The sequence below is a fragment of the Ceratotherium simum genome, chromosome 5, assembly GCF_057802395.1.
Source record: "Ceratotherium simum simum isolate JZ-2026a chromosome 5, ASM5780239v1, whole genome shotgun sequence".
Lineage (NCBI taxonomy): Eukaryota > Metazoa > Chordata > Mammalia > Perissodactyla > Rhinocerotidae > Ceratotherium > Ceratotherium simum.
In genome coordinates, this window is record NC_141904.1 from 51,586,074 (window position 1) to 51,606,986 (window position 20,913).

The window sequence follows — 20,913 nt, forward strand, 5'->3', positions numbered from 1 at the left end:
GGCTACACACATATTGGTCAGCGCCACACCCCCCCCGCCCCAGGCAAAGAAATCCAACCAAATTGGTCAAGAAAGGCCTTTTCTCATCTCCCAACTTAGCACATACCTGTGTGTGCACGTATGTGTATCAATTTTTTTTTCAATGGAGATGCCTAGTGGTGGCAATGTTGTACCATTTTGGGGGCTGTGGACAGCCATTCTGGAGGATGATTCGATGATAGCTTTTTATTTATTTTTTTGTGAGGAAGATTAGCCCTGAGCTAACATACGATGCCAATCCTCCTCTTTTTGCTGAGGAAGATTGGCCCTGGGCTAATATCCGTGCCCATCTTCCTCTACTTTATGTGGGACGCCGCCACAGCATGGCTTGACAAGCGGTGCATCGGTGCACGCCCAGGATCTGAACCTGCAAACCCCGGGCCACAGAAGCGGAGCGCACACACTTAACCGCTACGCCACCAGGCTGGCACCTCAATGATAGCATTAAAAAAAAGTCCCTGCTCTTTCATCCAGTAATTCTGCTTCTGGGAATCTGTCCTTAATAACTATTGGGAAATTGGAAAAAACCTTCATACTCAATGATGCATCTCCTTTTCTAGGGGTTATTAATTTCGGAAGGGAACTGGAAACAACCTAAATGCCCAGGCAGCCTCAAAGGGATGCCCGAAGGGAGACCTCAGAGGCAGTGAAACAGTTTGATAACAAAGGCAGGTCTCCTGTTGTGCTGTTGAGTGTAAACAGCAGGGGTCACAGAAGTACAGCAGGATTAAGCTGAGTATGTTGAAGCAGAGCCAAGGCCAGGAGGAAAAGGCACCAGCCAGCTAGAAGGGGGCGCTGCTGCTGGGGACAGGAGAAGGCACCAGGCACCGTGTCTGGCCTGATGGCTAACTCAGGGTCTGCAGGGAAAACTGAGAGCAGAAGAGGCAGGAATGAATTTCATGCACTGTAGGTTTAGTCCTCCAAGGCTGATAAACTCTTCTCCAGAAGTGAGCAGGCAGAGAAACGCCTGACAGTGCTTGAGGTGCATGGAAGGAAACAACGTGAGCAAGTCAAGTGCAGTTCCTGCTGTTGCGGGTGGAACAGGCCTATGGGGTTCTGGGATTGTCCTGGCTCCAAATCAAGGATCATTCCTGAGTTAGTTTTAGGAAATTAGGAGCCAAATGCCCCTTTGTCCTGTCCCCATCTTCTCTGAGCCCCTGCTGCCACTGGAAGCCACCTAGAAGGGAGAGGGTGACCCGCTGGCTGAATCAGCCCCACACTGCTCGTGCAGACACCATGGCACCAACGCTGAGCTCAAGGAGCAGGGCACCGCTGGCCCCCAACCATGTGCAGGAGGTGTGCTTGCACCGTGTGGAGTCCATCAGCGACCTACACAGTGGAGGTGAGGGCGGGGGCAGGGGAGTGGGGTGGATGCACTGAATGGGGAGGAAAGCAGGCGCACCTGCCGCCCTCCTGATGCCCCATCTGCCCCACAGGTTTGCTGCGACCCTACCTGGCGGAGGAGGCGCAGCCATGGGATGAGCTGCTAAGCATCTTGCCGCCATCGCTGTGCACTCAGGCCAGCTGCAGCCCTGTGTGTTGCCGCGGGGGTTTCCTGCTGCTGCTTGTGCTGCTAGTGCTCACCTGCCTGGCGCTTGCTGTCCTGGCTGTCTACCTGAGTGGTAAGGACAGTGCAGGAAGCCAGGGGCAACCGAGTGCAAGGAAGTGGGACCAGGAGGCCTTTCTGCACTGTTGGAGGGAACAACTGCAGAGACTGAGGCAGTGAAGGGTGGGGTGGAGGGTTTGAGGGCACCCTCTGGTGCTGGGCTGGGTGGGTGGGGAGTTGAGGGGTGGCACGTGGTCTGATAATCCCCATTCCTACCTGCCCGTCCACAGTGCTGCAGAGCGAATCCCTACACATGCTGGCGCACACACTGCACACGCAGGAGGAGATGCTCCTCAAACTCCGGCTTGCCAGCCTCAGCCAGCTGCGGAGGCTCAACTCCAGCGAGGCCCGAGCAGCCAGTTGAGATGCCACTTGGACCTGGGGACTGGGGGTTTGTGTAGGGGGGAATAAAGTGGCCGTTCGCAGGTTTCTCCTCTCCCACTGCTGCTCCACACTACTTCCTTGGTGAGGTTTTTGTACAAGAGACTGATCTGACCCCACAGCTGCCTGCCCACCTCTTCTGACTTCTTCAGGCCAGGCCCAGCCAAGCCTTCTGGTGCCAAGGCCCTGCTCTGGGTGGCCCAAGGTCAGAGGAAGTAACACCAGCCTCCTGGCTCCTCCTGTGGCCTGTCAGCACCCTCTAGCCTCCCCAAGATAGCAGGTTCAGAAGTCTAGAAATAGCTGCCCCCACCCCAGTCAACCAAACTCTGCCAGGCCTCCCAGTGAGGGTCCAGCATCAGCTGTCAAAAGACAGGCTGGGCTCTGAGTAGGGGGAGGAGAGCTACCTGGGGAGACAATGTCTTGGAGGGCAAAGGTGAGATGGAGATGGGTGAGATCTAGCTAGACCTAAGCATGGGGTAGTGGATGGGGAGGGAGGGCAGGCAGAAACACCTAGGAGCCAGGGCCACAAAAGGCTGAGCATTCAGTTTAATTATCTCTAATAATCTTTAAAAGTCAGCCATAAATCAATTCCAGGTAGCCTCCCTCTCCCCAGCTGATGTGGTGGCATTTGTCCAGATGCCATTCCCCCCCAAGGAAGTGGTTGATCCCAGGGGAGCAAGGCCTGAGAAAGGAAAGAAAGGAAGGGACAGCCCTCCTCCTGCCTGCCCCACAGCCCTGGGACAGGCACACATCTGGCCTGGCCTGAGACAGGGCAGGAAGAGACCACAGGGCTGAGCGCAGGGGTGAAGGGCCTGGCTTCCAGCCACCCAGCCCCATGTCTGTTTTTGGTTTTGTCCTTAAAAAAATAAAGCAACAATTCCTGGCAGGGACCAGCTGTTGCACTGTCTTCTGTTAAAAATGTGGGCAAGGGTGTGGACACTCTCCTCTTCAGCTGGTCCTGCCTCACAGGATGTCTGCCCGCTTGTCCCGCACGCGGCTGCGTGCCTTGGTCCGGGCTTTGAAGGCGGCAGCGTTGTATAGGTGCTGGAATGGGGGGCAAAGAGTGATGATCTGGTGAGCTAGGGTGTGGGAGACCTAGGGCTTTTCCTCCAGCCCCTGCAGAGCTCCAGGCCTCTGGGCCACAGGAATGGAGGGAAGATAAAGGTGCCCAAGGGTGCAAACCTTCTCAAAACGTGAGATCTTGCAGGCCTTCAGGGCAGTGGCATCCAGCACCAGCACAGGGCCCAGGCCAAAGATGTCACGGAGTAGCTCGTTGTTCTGGGGGCAAAGAGGGCAGTGAGCTCAGGCAAGTCTGAAGCAGCCAAACTGGATGCGCCCTCCCTGTCTGCCTCCCTACCTGGAGGTGGTGGTGCATGCCCGATCCCAGCACATTCTTGAAGGTGGCATAGATCCGGCGCCGAGCCCAGCTGTCCACATAGAGCACCTCGAGCCCGAATCGGACCGTCTCCTCCTCACACTCGCCGCCCTGCAGGGTAGAGGTGTCCACATGCCTGGGCCTGGCAGCTGTGCCTGGGGATGCACTCTCGCTAGGATACATACATTCTCACACATACCTCAACAAAGTGCAGCACAGCACGGAAGGTAGAGCGCTGACGCCGGCGGTCAGCCTTGGCACGGTACTTATTGCTGTCGGTGGCCAGAGTGCGCAGGGCACTGCAGAGGGCCTCCGTGTCCTCATAAATAAAGTCCTCCTGCAGAGGGAGTGATGGAGAGTGTGTGAGCAGAAGCCTGAGCTCTGCTGGCTCTCAACATGGGGCTGCCCAAACCCATCCTTTCACTGAGGAAGTCATTTTCTTCTCTGCCCTTGAATCTCTTCTTGGTCCCTGCCTGGGCTGGACATCCCTGCTCAGGGTCTCCATCACAGCACCTGGCATCTGAGTCTGTTTTGGGGCTTCCCCATTCCATAATGATGTAAGGCTGCCCTGTTTCCTGTGGCATCCCCTGCGCCCAGCCTGGGATGGTCAGGTAGGGTCAGCAGGCACCCTCCCTCTGTCCCCACCCTCTCTCACACCTCAAGGTCCCGAGCAAGCTCAAAGAGCAATGCGATGGTCTCGCCGGCAGCGATCCGCAGGTTCACACTTTCGCTGGACAAGAGCTGGGGCAGCCGGGGCAGCTGCCTGGGGAAGGGGCAGGCTGAGCTACACGTGTGGGCTGGGGGCCTCTTTGCCTTTTCCCTCCCACTCCCAGTGGGAAGTCAGCCCTACCTGTCCAGGATGTGGCTGATGTGGCTGCTAGGGCAGATGGTGAGTAGCAATGCCCAGGCCTGCAGGGCAGCACAGAGCAGGCCATGCAGGCTGACAGGGAACACAGGGGCTGTGGAGCCACCCACACCACAGGGCCGGCTGAAAACACCTTCCAAGCAGGTGAGACAAGAGACCAGGTCCTAGGAGCACAGGGAAGCAGGAGAGTGGCTCAGGGGCAGAGCTAGGGCTTAGGTGCTCTACTACCTGTGCCCAAAGGCCACTTACCTGGACATCGGCGGCAGCCACGTAGCAGCCCAAGCCAAGAGCAGAAGCGCACTGTTGGGAAGAGGGCAAAGCCGGGCCATGAGGAGAGGGTGAGCCTGGGTTCCCAGCCATGGGGCTCACCCTCAGAGTAGAGTAGCCTAGAGGCAGGTGGAACCCACCTCTCTGCCTACGGATTAGGTGAGGGAAAGGTGTCCTGAAGCATGGAACACTTACGTGGAGCCGGGCAGCAGGGCTGGCTGTGCTGTCACTGAGCACAGAGACCAGGAGGGGCTGCAGACTGTGGAATAACTCCTCGCCCCTGGATCCAGGGCCCAGCTGCACGCAGAGCAGGCCTAGCACAGCAGCGGCCAGGGCCTGTTCCTCACCCTTCCCTGCAGGAATGCTTTCCAGTCAGCACATGCAGCAAGGGTCAGCACCCAGCCAGTTCAGGCCCCCCCTGTGCCCCCTGGCCTAACCTTTCCTGAGGCATTTTTCCAAGGCATCGGCCAGCGTGAGGCGGCGCTCCAGCAAGAAGTCGGGGAGTAGGTGGGACGCGAGGGCCAGGCGCAGGCTCTCAAGAGCACCTTGCCGGGTCTTGGCACTGGGGGATGAAGAAGGGGGGGTCTTGTGGGCCAGCCCCAGCTGGGTCACATTTGGCATGGGCTGAGTAGGGACATGGGTGTAGGGATTGGCGGGCAGTGACGGGTACCTCTTATCTGTGAGGCAGTCCACATACTCCTTCAACTTCTCCTCAAGGTCTTCCTGCTGGCCCTGCTCATCCAGGGCATCCCCCCCTGCAAGGCCAGCTGGTCAGCCGTGCTTCTTGTCCTAGCCTACGGAGCCCCCACTGAGTCCCTGCCAAACTCCCACCCACTCTCACCAAGGCTGTCTTCTGCTGCGGTGCTGAGAAGGCTGGCACATTCACTGGTGGTGCTGCGGGTCTCACTGGCTGCCTCATCCTCACTGGAACCCGAGTCAGCTTGGGTACTGCCGCGGGCACCTGGGGAGGGTGGAACGGGGCACTTCGCCTGCCTTTATTGATGAGTGATGATTGGAGGTACCTCACCCAGCCTCATGACCCCACAAGACAGAATGCTGCCCCTCTCAGAGATAAGAACTGAGGCTGAGGTGGGAGGCACAGGGGCTGATGCAGGGGACACTGAACCAGGAAGCAGGAGAAATGAGGTCTACCTGCCGGAGAGCATCAGGCACCAGGCCCAGCCTAGGAAAATCTGACAGGCTTGGTGAGCAGAACCTCTCTGAGACCAGGGTCTGCTTTAAGGAAGAGCCTGATAGCCAGGTAGAGGCAGACGGGGCTGCACAGGCTCCACTTAGGCCTGTGGCCCAGCCTGGAGCTGGGGTATATCCAGGAAGATCCTGGGGGAGCTCAGTCACCAGCCCAGATTATGCCCCAAAATGGCCAGGGTTCAAATCCCAGCTCCACATCTTAACAGACACGGAACCAGGTCAGGTGCCTAGCCTTCAAAGCCTCAGTTTCTCCATCTGCAAAACAGAGATGCAAAAGCACCTCTTTCTGGTAGGGCAAGTGAAGACAATGACTAAACAAGTGACTAGTTATGGCTCATCTGTGGGCCAACAAGCTCACCAGGTCACCCACCAGCCCCAGGGACAGAAGCCCAGCTCCTAGTGGATGTGGGTAGGTGCCCCAGGCTTCAAGCATACTGGCTTCTGGGCTGCCCTTGGTCTATTCCAGGCCTTCAGCCCTGGGTGGATGGACAAACAGGCTCCACCTGACCTAGGAAGTGCAAAAAGTGGAGTTTCCCCTGACTGCATAAGCCCCTGAAAATAGGTGAACACGGGACTGTCAGGGTCAGCAGATCTGGAACACTCTGGTGTGTGGGTTCTGCCCACGGCCAGAGGCTAACTATGACAGGTTCTGGTCACCAGGCTGGCCCTAGTTCTCAGGAACTACATACTCTACATGCCTGCCGGACAAAAGTCCAGCATGCACACAGGCCTCTGCTCACGTCCTCTCTCACTACCCTACTTGCCAAAGCAGTCCAGCCTTCCTTCATTTCCTCCACTGTACCATGGTCCCTTCAGATGCCAGGCCTTTGCACAACTTGCTCCCTCCACACGGTACACTCTTCTTCACTTGCTCAGGATTCTCCCAGAAGCTCCTCCCTTGAGGCCTCCTTGGTTCCTATGTCTGGGGCTTACACCACTCAGAGAATTTGTCCCCCAACACCAATCCTTATGGAATGTTGTTACTCTCTTAGATGTCACTCCACCCAAGCCCATTAGGGCAGTGGCCAAGTCTGAGCTGTGCCTAGCAGGCATCTCATCCCTGCAGAGTAAACATATGTGTTTACTGCACCAGGACACTCTCTTGGTCGAGGCTGATAAGCGTCTCAGGACTGCTTCAGGCTCCAGGGGACTCATCCACCTTCTAGGGCCAGGCCCACCAAGGCCTGAATCTTGCAGTTTCCCCATCACCCCCTCCCTCAGTTCTCCCGGGCAGGCCAGGCCCCGGGACCAGGTCAACTTCCTAGTCCAGTCCAGGAAAGCATCAGGGATTGGCGAGGGGTCCGGCTTCCTGCTCTGTCCGGCGGGTTTGTCCAGCACAGCAGGCAATTGGGGTGGAAGGGCAATGGGGAAACCGAGGCCAGAAGGTGCTGACCGGATTAGGGCTGGGAGCGCGGGCTCTTGGCGGACCAACAGCTCGCTCAAGTTGGGCGCACACGTGGCCCCTGCCTCCTGGGACACGTGCCGGAAGCGGGGGAATTCGGGGAGGCGGCGCCAGGGTGGTCCAGGCAGGAGTCCCCGCCCAAGACCCTCGGGCACGCCGACAGGGACCCACGGAAGGCTCCCGCTCGCCGGTCATCAGCTGCCCAGTGCCCCCCACTTACCCCCTCGGCGGCGCTGGCCGCCCTTCCGGGACGCACTGCCCTTACGGGCACGGGGCATGCCGGGAATCGGGCGCGGGGGCGCGGGGTCAGAGGCCCGGCAGGCGAGGGCTCCAGACCAGCGACACGCTGGCCGGTGCGCTGAGCTGACACTTGGGCAGACGACGAGAGCTACACGCCGCGCGCGCCACCATCTTCGCGAGGCGCCCCGCCCTGCCAAGCAAGTCGAAGCGCCCCGCCCTGCTAAACGGGTCGCCGGGAAGGCGAGTTCCCGGCCATTCGGTTCAGACTCGCATCCACGTGTCCGAAACTACTATTCCCAGGGGGCTGCGCGCGCAAATTACCGCCGGCCGGCTTGGCGCAGATCACCTCGGGAATTGTAGTCTACTGCTTGGACCCATAGGCCCACGACGCTCTAGCTGAACTATGCACCCACAATGCCCTGAGTCCCTCCCAGCACGTGCACACATGCATAGTCCTTAACTCTGAAGCTGCCCCTTGGGGCCACCCACCATAATAGGACCGGCATCTCACGCAGGACTTTCAGTGGGACACACGCGACAGGAAAAGCATGGGGCTTGGTAGAACGGGGGGGGGGGGAGGGGGGGGGCAAACCGCAGGCAGTGAAAGAAAAAGTGACTTTATGATGAAAGCAGAGTACAGACAACAACTTAGCACTTATAGACCTTAGCCAAGATCCTCTTGGGGCCCACCTGCCCCTGGACGCGTCTCCTGGTACCTCTCCATGGACCCAGTGATGTGTAGGAACAGAGCCCTGGGCTGGCAACTCTAACCATCTGGAACCCTGACTCTCCCTGGGACTGCTTTGTTGGCAGGAGGGATCAGGTGATCTCAGAGGGCTTCTGGTTTTAAAATAGTGTTTTTTTGGCCCCTTCCACTCCCCAGGGATCCCATGGGAAGTGTGGTGTGTGTATTGGAGGAATGACTGTAAGCTAATGAGAGCAAGAGTGGGACAGATTCCTTCTTCCAGGACTGGGGAACAGGCAGCAGGGACAAGAAGGTCCGGTGCTTTATGCTGCTTCTTCAGGCCTGGGCTCCTGGCAGGTAGGGCCAGCCCCGCCCCGGTAACAGCGGCAGCTGAAGGACTCCCAAGCTCCAGGGCTGCCGTGTGGCTGCAGGTGCAGAAAGGCTTCCATTTGTTCTGGGTCTCGCCAGGCACAGCGCCCCTGGCCATGGCACCGCTGGTGACTGCAGGCCATGGCTGCCCTGGTCACATTGATTACATAGGGGCCCAGAGTGCCCACCAGGTAGTCATAGAGACGCCAGCACTCCTCCTGAGGAGAGGAAGGGATGTATCAATGCTCCTGCTCCATGGCCTAACATGGTCTCTCCCCAACCCTGGGACCCCAGCATGGGCTGCATAGCAGGCTGGAGGGGGCAATGATCACCTCAGAGCTGGAGAAGCTCAGATCCCCCCAGAGCACCACGCCGGCTGCCCCCAGTGCTGCGCCCACACCAATGGTCTGCACAAGGTCATCCTGAAGGTAGAGAGCTGCTAAGCCAGGGCTGGGCTGGCCAGATCCATCTGGGCCTATCTCCACCTTCAAGAAACTTTCTTGGCTCATTGCCATGATCTGATTCCACCTCTAGAGTAGGGCCCCTTGGCATTGAGCCTCCAAGTGGCTTCTCAGGCCCTCTACTTAGAGACTGCCTCCCCTCAGACCAGGGCTCCAAAGGCTGGGCCTTGCCTTCCCTCTCAAGATCGTCCAGGGCAGAGCCATATCTCCTTGTCAGATGCTCCAGGACAAGACCTCCCCTCTCAGAACTAGATCAGGGCCTCCCCCTCAAACTCCCCTGGACAAGGTCTTCTCAGACCTTCCTAGGACAGAGCCATGCCTCCCCACTCAGTCCCCTACACCTCAGCTTTCACTCACCTGGGACAGGAACCTCCCAGAGCTCCAGTGTGTGAGGCGGGCATAGGCCAGGACAGGCAGGGGATGTGGATGCCCAGCGAGGGCCACACGGAAGGCCTCCTCCAGGCGGTATCAGACAAATGCCTGGTGGTGAGTAGGCGGCAGCCGGCAGCCTGGGTGGGAGGTAGATGCTGGGGAAGAGGGCGCTAGAGGCAGCCCAGAGCCAATGCAGTTGGGTGTTGCAGGCAAGGGTGGCTGCGTGGCAGTGGCCCGTGTAATTGGAAGGCATACCATGCCAGCCATTGCCACAGGCTGGGAAGTAATAGAAGCCCCAGAGCCCACAGGGCTGCAGTGCCTGGCCCAGCTGCAGCGTGTCCTCCATCAGTGCACGGACTGCCTGTTCAAAGCCAGTTTGGGCCTTGTGGAGCTGCTCCTGGGGGTCTAGGTAGGGGAACAGCCGCTGTGCCCAAGCCCATGAGGCTGCAGGATAGGCTTGGCGGTGGCCCCAGTTCCCAGCCCAAAGGGGACTCCATTCCTCCCAGTCCAGCACTGCCAGGCCAATGAAGCCAGGTCCCAGGCTGTGGTGGATCTGGTAGGCAGCCTGTGCCAGGTGGCGGTCAAGGGGCACAGCCTGGGGGATGCCCCCATTGTGAGCTGTGCCCCTGGGCCCAAGGTAGGGATAGAGGCCGAGCTGGTTCTTGTAGAAGATGGTGACGTTCTGGCCATGGAAACGCTGGCCACGGTTGGCTGTGATGCCCAGGGCCTCTAGTGGAAGGTGCACACCAAAGCGGGCAATACAGTGTGCTGAGGGTATGTTCCACAGCACCGAGAAGGGGCGTTCAGGGGCCTGCAGCAGGGGCTGGCCACACCCCAGACACAAGGCCACCCCTAGCACCAGGGCTGGGCTTAGCTGCATGGTCATGTCTCAGGGATGGAAACCTGCAGGAGAGACGGAGTGTAAGCTTAGAGTCTCCGGTCATGGCCACACCTTCCATACAGCAGGGAAATCTAGGAAAACTCCCCCAGCTCCTCCCCACAAGGATGGGAGGGTGGGGAAAGCATGGTCCCCCAGGGGCCCCATAGGCCTCTCAGAGCAACTACACCTCAAGCTGGCCTGGGCATCTCCCCTCCCATGTTGTCTATATCTGTCCTGGCAGCACTGTGCCCTCGGACACCTCCCCCACCCCCAGCTCTCACAAGTCCCCCCCCTTTTTTTTGTGAGGAAGATCAGCCCTCAGCTAACATCCGATGCCAATCCTCTTTTTTTTTTTTTCCACTGAGGAAGATGGGCCCTGGGCTAACATCCGTGCCCATCTTCTTCTATTTTATATGGGCAAAAACAAAAACAAAACAAAACAAAAACAAAAACAAAATAAATAAAAAAATAAAAGGGGCCAGCCTGGTGGCGCAAGTGGTTGGGTGCACGCACTCTGCTTTGGCGGCCCGGGGTCCGCAGGTTCGGATCCCGGGTGTGCACCGACGCACCACTTGTCAGGCGGTGCTGTGGCAGCGTCCCATGTAAAGTGGAGGAAGATGGGCATGGATGTTAGCTCAAGGCCAGTCTTCCTCAAGAAAAAAGGGGAGGAGTGGCATCAGATGTTGGCTCAGGGCTAGTCCTCACACACACAAAAAATTTTTATGTGGGACACTGCCACAGCATGGCTTGACAAGCGGTGCATCAGTGCGCACCCGGGATCTGAACATGTGAACCCTGGGCTGCCTAAGCAGAGCGCGCGCACTTAACCGCTGTGCCACCGGGCCAGCCCCCACAAGTCCCCTTCTCTCCTCTGCCCATCTTGTTTCCTGCCCCAAGAACACTCAGCCCCCACCTTGCTTGGCCTAATTCCTACTCAGCACTCAGGTCTCTGCTGTGACATCACCTCCCCTAGGAGGTCTCCTGGATCTCCAGATGGAGTGAGGGCACTTGGGCTCCCACTGTCCCAGCATGGATCCTGCTACTGTATGCCTGTCTGTATCCCTGTCTATTTGTCCCCTTGGGTTGAGACCCTATCTGTCTAGTTCCCCATTGTCTATGCCCAGTCCAGGGCCTGACACAGAGTAGGTGCTCAGTGAATGGTGATGAATGAGTGAATGTGGACGGGAACAGACACCCTATCCCCTGGGCCTGGCAGAGTGGAAGCAGCAGAAGGCAGATGTCCCTCTATCCATGGCCCCAGGGCCAAGGTAGAGCTGGGGGCTCCTGCAGGTATAGGGGACCTAAGATGAGGCTGGGAGGCGAGGGTGAGGGTTAACAAATAAACTGTCACAGCCACACCCAACAGAAGCCTTTATTCAGCCACACTGACAGCTGTGAGCCAGAGCCATGGAGCCATCTCCTGGCCCCAGTGGCACTCAGGAAACACACTCAAGCTAAAGCTGCCCCCAGGGGCCAGCAGCTGAGGTATGGCCAGTGGGCTGAGGCTGGTACTGTCCTGGGCAGTCAACTGATCCACAAACACAGCGCCGTGCCCTGGGTGGCCCTCATATGTCTTTCTCCATCCAGAATACGGCGCATCCTCTCAGGTCTTGGTATTGTGTCTCCAGCAGACTTTGTGGAGGGGACCCTGCTGGGGGTAGGGTTGAGGTGGTCAAGGGCTCAGGCAGGGGAGGAGGTGGCGGCAATGATGGCCCCTTGGGGGCTCTTGGGGAAGCCTGGGCAGTCAGGCTAGGGGCCTTGCAGCGTGGCCGGGGGGAGGGGGCTCTGGAGAAGGCACTGAGCAGGTTGGCGGGCAGCCGTTGGCTGGTGAAGACCAGGCCCTGCACAGGCTCACCCAGCTGGTAGCCCAGGTGCGCATAAAAATGCAGCTGGTCATGTGTGGTAAGGTGTAGTCGGCGGAAGCCCCGGGCGTGAGCAAAGACCTCCAGGCCCTCCATGAGGCGGCGGCCAAAGCCACGGCCCCTCAGGGCCCGGGCCACCACCACTGTCTCCACTAGGAGGCTCTGGGGCCGGTCCAGCACTCGTGAGAGGCGGGCATGGCCCACCACAATGGGTGCTGCCTCGGGGGTGGGGTGGGGGCTCAGCAGCATCAGGCAGAGAGGGAAGGCGTCTGAGGACTGGCCCAAGGAGTGCAGGCGGGAGGCGCGGCTGCGGGGCCACTGCTCATTGATGAGGTCCGCACAGGCATCCAGGAGCTCAGGTCGGCAGTGCACAGGCTCCAGGGTCAGCTCAGTTGAGCCAGGACAGAGGGTCATCTCTGGATGGCATGTGGAACCCGGGGTCAGCTCAGCTAGCCTGGGGCTCAGGGTCAGCTCTGGCTGGTGTGCAGGATCCAGGGTCAGCTTGGCCAGGTTGGATCTCAGGGTCAACTCTGGCTGGCATGCAGGATCCAGAGTCAGCTCGGCTGGGCTGGTACTCAGGATCAGCTACATCTGGTTTATAGGGTCTAGGGTAGGGGTCAGCTTGGCTGGGCCAGGAGTCAGAGTCAGCTCTCGCCTACATGTAGGATCCAGGCTCAGCTGAGTCAGGCTGGGAGCCAAGGTTACCTCCTGCTGGGTTGCAGGTGTGTCAGTGCCAAGTTGGGGGTTAAGGCCACAATCTCCAGGTAGTGGCATTTCCTCAGACCACAAGGGTGCTCCTCCTGTGGACAACAGCCATGCTGGGCTGTGCCAGGAGGTAGGACAGGGCTGGGGCAGCGAGAGGCTGACACAGTGCTAGGGAGGCCATGCATCCTAGAACTAGTGGGCTGCACCTTGTCCCAATACTCACCTGATGGCGCAGGTGACGTGTAGGAGACCCATCCCCTATACCTGGAGGAGATGACTCAGGTGGAGAGCAGAGGGGATGGGTCCAGGGTGTCCTGCCCCACATGGGACAGACGCTGAGGGCTATAGGCTTGGGCAAAACTCAAGAGCCCTGGTCCCAGCCTGCTCTGGCTACAACTTTGTCAGGACAGTTGATCCAGCCCCATACCACCGTGGCTGGTTGGCCACCGGACAGAACATGCAAACTAGACACCACGACCCCCTGCTTGAACCCACCCAAGTCTCCTTAGCTGCCCCTAGGAGTTCCCCTGTCCCTCCCTTCTCCCTACATTCCAGGCCCCAGCCTTTCTGACCACCTGGGCCATGCCCGCCACCTAACCAATCGTAGGGTGATACCCACCCATCAGGCTGTTTTCCCCTCCCTGGACTGCCTTCCCTACCTGGGGCACAGAGCCCATGGCCCCCTCCCCAACTTTGCCCAGCCCAGGACACTTTGATTGGGCATGGACCCAACTGTTCCCTCAGATATGGCCCCAGCAGCTCTAGCAAGGGGCCTAGCTCAGCCACACAGCAATGTGGCTCCTGCAAGCCTGGTTCCCCACTGGCCTGAGTTTCGTAGCCACTCTAGATAAGGACCACAGCTTCCTTCCTACATCTACAAGGGTGTCCAACGGCCACCAGGTTGGGGGCCCAGAGCTCCTGCGCCCAAATCCCATTGTTTGCCCATCCTACCCCAGGCCCTGCTGGCAGGAGGGTCTATGCTGGGGGATTTCTGGGGGTCGGGGGGCTGCTGGGCCCCACCTTCTACTCACCTGCTCCAGAGGGGACTCCTGGCGTCCCTTCCCCACCTCCTCAGAAAGGCCCCCTGAGCTTGAGGCCAATTCCACACCGGTCAGTAACTGGTAGCCCCCTCCCCTCACACCACATTCCACTCAGAGGGCTATAAGCCCCTCACCTGCATCACCCACCTCCGCAGCAGCCGCACTCCCGGACCAGGAGCGCGGAGCCCCAGGATCCGCCCCCACGCCTGGAGCCCCAGACTTCCCCGCGAGCTTAACCCCTTCAGTGCTGACCCCACCCACTGTGGGCGGGGCTCCTGGGTCCTCAGAGAGGGGCGGCAGTCTCTCCTGTGCCTTGGTTTCCCCCTCCCTCCTAATGGGTGACAAACCGTGGGGTTTTGGGCGGTGGGGGCATCGAGGCTTTGACTCTGGGTGAGTGTGGCTCAGCATGCTCTGGGAGGGAACGACAGACGCAGGAAAGGCGTGCAGGGCGGCACAGCCATTTGAGGACCGCACGCGCGGAGCGGACGGGAAGCAGGGGGCGCAATGAGGGCTGACACGCCGCGCGTGGGAAGGGGGGCGGTACTGACATGTTGAAGCCGGGCTCGGGGTTGCTCCGCGTCCTCGCTCCGCACCGATGGGTATCTCGCTGTCTCTCGCTCGGGTTCTTTGGACCGCCCGCGCTGGCCCCTAGCGGTGCGGCGGACGCACTGCAGCCGTCGCGTCTCGCCGCGCACCATCTGCTCGAGTCCCCGCCCCCGTTCAGTACGTCGTAACACCGACCGCACGCACGCTCCGCTCTGGCTCCGCCTCTGCCCCTCTCGCCCCTGCCGAGCCGGGCCCTGCCCCCTGCGCGTCACAGCTTCGAGCGATCGCAGGCTCCATTTCCCCTTGGCTCCGCCTCTTCCTGCCCCGGCTATACAGGCGTCTGTGGCTCTGTGCGTCGCCGCTTAGGGCCTGCTCCGATTTGGCTCTGCGGAGGCCCTGCCCGGAGCCACCGTGTCACAGCCCCGGCCAGGTGCAAGCCCCTCCTCCAGCTGGCTCCGCTTCCGCCTCACCGTGCCCCGCCCCGGGCTCGGACAGGTCTCGCCCCAGCTCGGCTATCTCGGCTCCCACCGGCCTCCTGCCCCAGTCCAGCGTGGAGATAGTCAGGCGGAGCTTCCTCCTGAAATTTGGGCCCCACCCTGGGAAGCAGCCGCCCTCGGACAGACATCGGATCGGAGTGGGAGAGACGAGCCTTTCCTGTGCCCTCTGGATCCTGGAGCCTGCACGTTCTAGGCGCTCAATAAATAGCTCTTGAAGTGAGAATCATGTCTGCTTTATTTGCGGGGCTGTAGCCTCTTAACGGATTCGGGTGTGTGCAGGGCTGGTTACTATCAACACGCAGTAGGAGCCAAGGGCTCTACCTCTATAGCCAGACTGCCTGGGTTCGAATCTCAGCTTTTCCATTTTCTGGCTGTGCAACCTTCGGCAAAGTGCTTACCCTCCCTGTGTGTGCCTCAGTTTCCTCATAGCATCGTGTTAGGATTGAATGAGTTAGCTTACTTAAAATGCTTAGTACAGGACTTGGTGAAGAATAGGCACTCAGTGAATGTCAGTTCTTGTGATTGCTGTAGTTTAAAGACTGGCTCAGTGTCTCTCTCTGGAGATGTTTATGACCCTCCTGCGTGGGTACCTAAGGCTCTCTCTTTTTTTTTGCTGAGGAAGATTCGCCCTGAGCTAGCATAGATGTTAGCTATGTGGGCTGCCACCACAGCATGGCTGATGAGTGGTGTAGGTCCAAGCCTGGGATCTGAACCCATGAACCCAGGCCATGGAAGTGGAGTGTGCTGAGCTTTAACTACTAGGCCACAGGGCTGGCCCCTGAGGCTCTAACTCTTTATGCAATTATCCCCGTCTGTAAGCATGTGTGCCTGTGCAGGCATATGCTTATGACCGTGGCAGAGTATACTCCTGACTGTGACCATGACTTGTGTGACTGTGCCTGTACTTGAGAAAGCTGTGGCCAAGCCCAGAGTGCATTAGGTGCGCAGTGTGTGCATCTGGTGTGTAGCCAATCACCACATGCCCTGCTGCTCACACCGTGCTCCCCTCCAGCCACGGTAGCAGTGACATTTGAACTCCACAGCCATCCGGGCCTGATCCTCAAGAGAGAGGGCACCTTGTAGGGTCAGGGGCCCACCACCAGGTGTGAGCTTGATGGAGAAACTGGCAGAGTTGAGGATGAGAAGGGCCTCGGGGTAACTGGGGTGCCAGGCACAGCGGCCATGGCCTGAGCACAGGGCTTGACTGCACAGAAGAGCGCCACTGGTCACGTTCAGGATGAAGGGCCCCAGCGTGCTGTCCACATATTCCTTGATGGCCTGGCATGATTCCTGGGTGGGAGGGGGAGTGTCAGGGATACCACGGCCATGCATGGGTCCACCTAGGGCGTTGAGGTACTCACCTGCTGGCCAGCCAGGACTGCAGGGGTAGAAAGGGTGGGCCAGGGTCTCCCCAGTCAGCCTGGCAGCACCACCCCTGCCCCTGCCCCTGCCCCCAGCCTGGGCCTGAGCTCACCTTGGTTCTTGTGTTCTCCCAGCTCACCCAGAGTACCACTCCTGCTGCCCCCTGGGCTGCACTCTCCCCCAGGCTGTGCTCCAGCTCGTCCTGGGGAAAGGGACAGCATCGTTCTGTGACGCCTCCCTCCCTCCCCACAGCAGATTGCTGTACTACCACTGGATGGGACAAATAATTCGTAACCCCCACCTGGGGCTGCCCTGGACCCAGTGGCCAGAGGCAAGCCTGTCCTCACCCTAGCCTGTAAGTGCCATGCAGGTGGCAACTACATCTTTCTGATGAATGCTGAATCATCTGTGCCTAGCACAGAGCTTGGCACACAGTAGGTGCTCAAAGAACGGGATCAAAGTGCCCCAAGGCTGTGTGGCCTCTGTTGCTTAGGACCTAATGCCTGACAAGGTAGGCTACAAGGTGGGCAGGGCCACAGAAGGAGACTTACCAGAGGTAGAAAGCGGTTCGTCATGTCATAGAAGATCTGGACATAGGGCAGCACTGGCAGATTGGGGTTCCCAGCACCCACAGCCACACGGAATGCCTCACCCACACGGTGCCGCACAAACGTCCGTGACTTCCCTGTGCCCTCCAGTGCTGCAGGTATGTAGATCCTGGGGTAGAGGGCATGGCTCTGGGCCCACAGCCACCCCAGCTGGTCGTTCTGGGCACGGATGCCCGGCGGGCACTGGCCTGTGTAGTTGGGGCTTAGAAAGTCATAGTTGTAGCAGTCAGGGAAGCCGTAGAAGCCCCAGAGGCCATGAGGCCGTAGTGCCTGTCCCAGCTGGAGGGTGCGTACCATCCAGGCCTGTGCAGCCCCCTGGAATTGGTCCCGAGCTGCTGCCTCCACCAAAGGAGCCGGCCAGTCGGGGTGCTGCCTCTGTACCAGTGCCCGTGAGCGCTGCCGGTAAATGTCCTTGGCGTCCCAGTTGAAGGCCCAGCGCGGGCGCCATGCCTCCCAGTCGATGACTGCCAGCCCTGAGAAGTTGGATGCAGGCATGGCAGCCAGGATGTCCTGGAATGTGTGGGCCAGGTGGGCATCCAGGCTGGCATTCTGGGGCAGGCCACCAAACACGGGCTCCCCAGTAGACGTGTAGTAGGGGTAGGTGCCCAGCTGGGAGCTGTAGAAAATGGTCATGTTAGGGCCACGGAAAGTCTGCCCTGGGTTGGCCACCACATCAAAGACACTGACGTCCACGTCCACGCCGTGTCTCTCCAGGCACCACTGGGTGTTTGCATTCCAGACGGTGGTGAAGGGCTGGTTGGGTACCACGGGGCCCCTGGGGCCTTGGGCCATGCCGAGCAATGTCAGGAAGAGAGCGCAGATGGGAAGCAGATGGGCTGCCATGGCACAGGGTAGGTCTAGGGAAACCTGGCCAGGGGAGGCAGAGCTGAGAGCAGGCCTTGAACTCTGACCCCTGCTCAGGGCAGGCAAACCAAGCTCCTTGCTCATTAATCCACCCCTGTTCTGGCTTCAGGTAAACATTGGCCTGCAGGGCTCAGGGAGGTCAGAGGGCAAAGGAGAGGCACGGAGGGGAATACTGCCACTGGAGGACACATCGAGTAGCCCCTTCCACCAGACCTCTGCCTTCTGTCTCCTGCAGGCCTTGCCCAGGCCTAAATTTGCCCACTCCTCTCTCCCAAGGGCCACAGAAGTCATGACATCTGTTCTGAGCAGAACGGCTAAGAGCCAGGCCCTCAGCCCCCGGGGCAGACCTGACTGACGAGGGGGCCTTTCCTGTCTTCTCCCCCAGGAATCCTCGCCAGCCATTGGAGGTAGGAGGGGTGCTCCATGACCAAGAACAGGTCAGCCCAGCCCTCCTTCTGCCCACCTGTCCCTGCTGACCTCAGGGCTGAAGGGCCTCATCTTCCAAACTTCCTGACCCCGGGGTTGAAGGCCTTAAGCAGGACTCAGCAAGATTCTGTTCCTCAAATCTGGCTCCAGCCACACCAGAGGCTCTTAGAGGAAGAAGCTGCTGTTGGAAACTCTGAGCTTTTGTAGGGGGTCGCCCCACCCAGTCTGGGGGCGGGCTGAGGGGCAGGCCCTGAGTTGGAGGGCTGGGCCAGGCAGCAGAGCCACCTCTGCAGCCCTAGCAAAGTTTCCCTGGTGGGGTGGGGGTGGGGGTGGAGGCTGGGCTGGAAGTGGCCCCTCCCACCCTGTCAGCACCAGGGTAGGGCTCTGTGCTTTATTTGGACTGGGGTGGGGTGGAGGCAGTGCCGCGGGGCTGCCGTCTGGGTGGCAGACCCAGCTGGGCAGGCCTGTCTGTGCTACTTGAGTCTGCTGTCTTGGGACTGTCTCCCCGAATGGCTGTGTTGTGACATTTGTGGGCTCTGGGTATTTTTGCCTTTGTGGGCCCCTTCTTCAAAAAAATATTTTAAAATATGTTACAAATATGTTGGTATAAATATAAATATAATCCAGACAGAATTCATTATTATGTATTTAGTACTAATATATATTTTCTTCTGATTAAAAACAATTAAAACATGTTTGTGGGCCCCTAGAAGTACTGTGGGCCCAGGCCCTGTGCCTAGTAGATAAGTCAACCCAGCTTTAGGGACCTGTGTCTGAAAGGCACAGTGTTCGTGAAGTCAGGCTGTGTCGTCACCCTTTGTATACGTGCTGAGTCAGTGACTGTATCTTTGTGAAGCCCCAGTTAGTGACTATCTGGGCCTGTGCACAAACTCCAGTAGAGTGTGTATGTGCGAGTGTGGGACCCAGTGCCTGGGACCGGGTGTGTGTGAGACCCCGTTGTCTTTTGACCATGAGAACCCACGTTTGTGTAACCAGGGGGAGAAGCGCGGGTGTCCAGTGACCACATGCTTGCTCATTCCTTTGTAGTTTCACTTGTTTGCTGATTCAGAAGCTGGTTATTGAGACCTGCTAGGTGCCCAGGCCCAGGCTTGCCTGCTAGGGTGGGGTGAAGAAAATCCATCCCTGGCCCGGGTGGAAGTGCTGCCGGGATTTACGGCCCAGTATGAGCCTGAGCCAGTGACCCCCCTAGCACAGCGGTCACTGGAGCAGTGACACAGATGGCTAGCCTCTGGGCTTGGTCCCCCAGGCTGGCTAGGATGGAGGAGCTGGCAGGGCTGAAGGAGAGGAGAGCCCAGGCTGCTGGGGGCTGTGGGTACATCAGCCAGGACCCGAGCACAGGACCTAGCCACAGAGGTTGTGGCCACTGATCCTGTTCAGGAACCAGGGTCCCAGATGATGACTATTAGGCTCAGAGAGCCTGGCACAACTCCCAAGGGCTGAGGGAACAGGAGAACAGTAAGGCAGCACCTGACACCCTCTCCCTGAGGCTCCATGCTGCCTCCTGGTGCCCCCAGAAACCTAGATCTGCAATTGGCACAATCCAGCCAACCAAGAGGCCAGCATTCTCTAGCTGACCTTAGTCCAAGGGAGAAACTCTAATGGTGGAACAGCAGGAAGAAGCTGGGGTGCCTAAAGCCCTCCCCGACTCCAGGGCCCTGCCCACAGGCCTGCTCCTGCTAGGCTGGTCTAGTCAGATTGGTCCAAGTGGTATGTGTGTCTGGGGTCAGTCCAGCTCCATGGTCCAGCCCTGCCTGCTTTCTCCCGTTGTGCATACCTCAGGACCCCCTGAGCCACCTTCTCTCCATTACCCTCCCACCCCACCCCGGACAGCTCTGGCTGTCCCTGAGTTGCACTTTCCCCAAGGCTGTCTTCTAGGTCTTCCCAGGCAAGTGATGTGAGGTGGTCACAGGTTTGTATGGAGGCGTCACAGCTGGGTGGGTACAGGTCACAGCTGTGTACGTGAGGTCACAGATGTTTGGGGAAGGTAATAGCTGTGTACAGTCACACATGTGGGGATCACAGGTTTCCACATAGGGAGTTACAGGTATGTAGGGGTCATAGCTAGGTGGGAAAGGTCACAGTTGTGTGGATGAGGTCACAGGTGTGCCTGGATCACCTGTGTGTTGGGAGGTTACAGATGTGGGTGGGGGAGCTCACAGGTGTACCTGGGTCACATCTGTGTGGGGAGGTCACAGGTGTGTGTGGGGGTCACAGCTGGGTTGAGAAAGTCACAGGTATGGGGGAGACAGGTCACAGCTCCTCCTTCCTTGCCCTCCCTCTGTTGGCTCCATCATCTCATGGCCTTACTGACCAACACTGGAATCTTCTCTCCAGCAGGCCCCTCCCCAGCATGGCCACGAGCACCCGGGAACCCTTCCACCCCAGCCTCCTCCTCTACCATGTGAACTGACATTGCCCTCCCAGTGTTACCACCCAGCCCTTCTCTCCATTGTCTGCCATCATCAGCCAGAGGGATGAGGGAGCACTTTGTCACCTGAGTTGACATTGATTTGGTGGGGCTTGCTTCTCCAGGATCTGCTCCCCTAACCACACCACCCCCTCGCCCACATGCTGCTCTGGGGAGCACTCTCCACTGTCCAGCATCTGACTCGATCTTTGAATCCAGTGTGCATCTCCCTATACACTATCAGCCCCACAAGGACAGGGGTCTTTGTTGGTGTGCTTCATGAACACATCCCCAGCACCCAGCCCAGCGCTGGCACATGTGGGTGCTCAGTGTGTGTAGTGAACAGGTGAGACAGTCTCTGCCACCAGGCAAAGTCAGGCCTGATGCCACTTGAGGGCTGTCCCTCCTCCAGCCACACCCAGCC

The 20,913-nt window shown here is 58.9% G+C and overlaps 5 protein-coding genes across 10 annotated transcripts; 1 reads left to right on the forward strand and 4 right to left on the reverse strand.

The window, feature by feature from the left end:
- The first annotated feature begins 1,147 nt into the window (after positions 1-1,147).
- LSMEM2 (leucine rich single-pass membrane protein 2) lies at positions 1,148-2,038 on the forward strand. Its single transcript, XM_014792378.2, has 3 exons — positions 1,148-1,381; positions 1,476-1,661; positions 1,876-2,038. The coding sequence occupies exons 1-3, from the start codon at positions 1,276-1,278 to the stop codon at positions 2,007-2,009; spliced, it is 426 nt and encodes a 141-aa protein (XP_014647864.1). The 5' UTR covers positions 1,148-1,275; the 3' UTR covers positions 2,010-2,038.
- A 520-nt stretch (positions 2,039-2,558) lies between these two features.
- On the reverse strand, positions 2,559-7,581 carry IFRD2 (interferon related developmental regulator 2). Of its 3 annotated transcripts, XM_004419734.3 has the most exons (12): positions 7,365-7,440; positions 5,375-5,494; positions 5,204-5,288; positions 4,971-5,095; positions 4,729-4,886; positions 4,516-4,566; positions 4,252-4,430; positions 4,059-4,164; positions 3,601-3,738; positions 3,384-3,512; positions 3,209-3,304; positions 2,559-3,070 (listed from the first exon to the last, which is right to left on the reverse strand). In XM_004419734.3, exons 1-12 carry the CDS (start codon positions 7,420-7,422, stop codon positions 2,990-2,992), a joined length of 1,326 nt encoding a protein of 441 aa, XP_004419791.1. In that variant the 5' UTR covers positions 7,423-7,440; the 3' UTR covers positions 2,559-2,989. The 3 variants fall into 3 exon arrangements, with proteins under 3 accessions (XP_004419791.1, XP_014647856.1, XP_014647849.1); XM_014792370.2 differs by lacking the exon at positions 4,059-4,164 and having other exon boundaries at positions 7,365-7,581; XM_014792363.2 differs by lacking the exon at positions 2,559-3,070 and having other exon boundaries at positions 3,077-3,304; positions 7,365-7,581.
- A 404-nt stretch (positions 7,582-7,985) lies between these two features.
- HYAL3 (hyaluronidase 3) lies at positions 7,986-10,359 on the reverse strand. Its single transcript, XM_004419735.3, is given in 4 exon segments — positions 7,986-8,656; positions 8,771-8,860; positions 9,257-9,403; positions 9,405-10,359. Coding segments are annotated over 4 exon segments (1,254 nt in total). The 5' UTR covers positions 10,158-10,359; the 3' UTR covers positions 7,986-8,392.
- Positions 10,360-11,509: 1,150 nt separating this feature from the next.
- NAA80 (N-alpha-acetyltransferase 80, NatH catalytic subunit) lies at positions 11,510-14,300 on the reverse strand. The gene is given in 2 exon segments (XM_087431073.1): positions 11,510-12,523; positions 12,525-14,300. Coding segments are annotated over 2 exon segments (837 nt in total). The 5' UTR covers positions 12,555-14,300; the 3' UTR covers positions 11,510-11,716.
- Positions 14,301-14,458: 158 nt separating this feature from the next.
- Positions 14,459-19,847, reverse strand: HYAL1 (hyaluronidase 1). 4 transcript variants are annotated; one of them, XM_004419737.3, is made up of 4 exons: positions 18,113-19,844; positions 16,715-17,638; positions 16,276-16,365; positions 14,462-16,091 (listed from the first exon to the last, which is right to left on the reverse strand). In XM_004419737.3, exons 1-4 carry the CDS (start codon positions 18,131-18,133, stop codon positions 15,774-15,776), a joined length of 1,353 nt encoding a protein of 450 aa, XP_004419794.1. In that variant the 5' UTR covers positions 18,134-19,844; the 3' UTR covers positions 14,462-15,773. The 4 variants fall into 4 exon arrangements, with proteins under 4 accessions (XP_087287197.1, XP_004419794.1, XP_087287198.1 ...); XM_087431072.1 differs by having other exon boundaries at positions 18,099-19,844; XM_087431070.1 differs by having other exon boundaries at positions 16,715-19,844.
- Between the last annotated feature and the right edge of the window lie 1,066 nt (positions 19,848-20,913).

Coding starts and splice junctions, on each gene's coding strand:
- LSMEM2 (XM_014792378.2), top strand. CDS start 1,276: ATGGCACCAACGCTGAGCTCAAGGAGCAGGGCACCGCTGGCCCCCAAC. Junction 1,382..1,475: donor CAGCGACCTACACAGTGGAG/GTGAGGGCGGGG, acceptor TCTGCCCCACAG/GTTTGCTGCGACCCTACCTG. Junction 1,662..1,875: donor CCTGGCTGTCTACCTGAGTG/GTAAGGACAGTG, acceptor GCCCGTCCACAG/TGCTGCAGAGCGAATCCCTA.
- IFRD2 (XM_014792363.2), bottom strand. CDS start 7,422: ATGCCCCGTGCCCGTAAGGGCAGTGCGTCCCGGAAGGGCGGCCAGCGC. Junction 4,431..4,515: donor TGGCTGCCGCCGATGTCCAG/GTAAGTGGCCTT, acceptor CTGTGCTCCTAG/GACCTGGTCTCTTGTCTCAC. Junction 4,165..4,251: donor ATCAGCCACATCCTGGACAG/GTAGGGCTGACT, acceptor CCCCTTCCCCAG/GCAGCTGCCCCGGCTGCCCC.
- HYAL1 (XM_087431070.1), bottom strand. CDS start 17,719: ATGAGCAAGGAGCTTGGTTTGCCTGCCCTGAGCAGGGGTCAGAGTTCA. Junction 16,366..16,714: donor CGAACCGCTTTCTACCTCTG/GTAAGTCTCCTT, acceptor CCCTTTCCCCAG/GACGAGCTGGAGCACAGCCT. Junction 16,092..16,275: donor GGGAGAACACAAGAACCAAG/GTGAGCTCAGGC, acceptor CCTCCCACCCAG/GAATCATGCCAGGCCATCAA.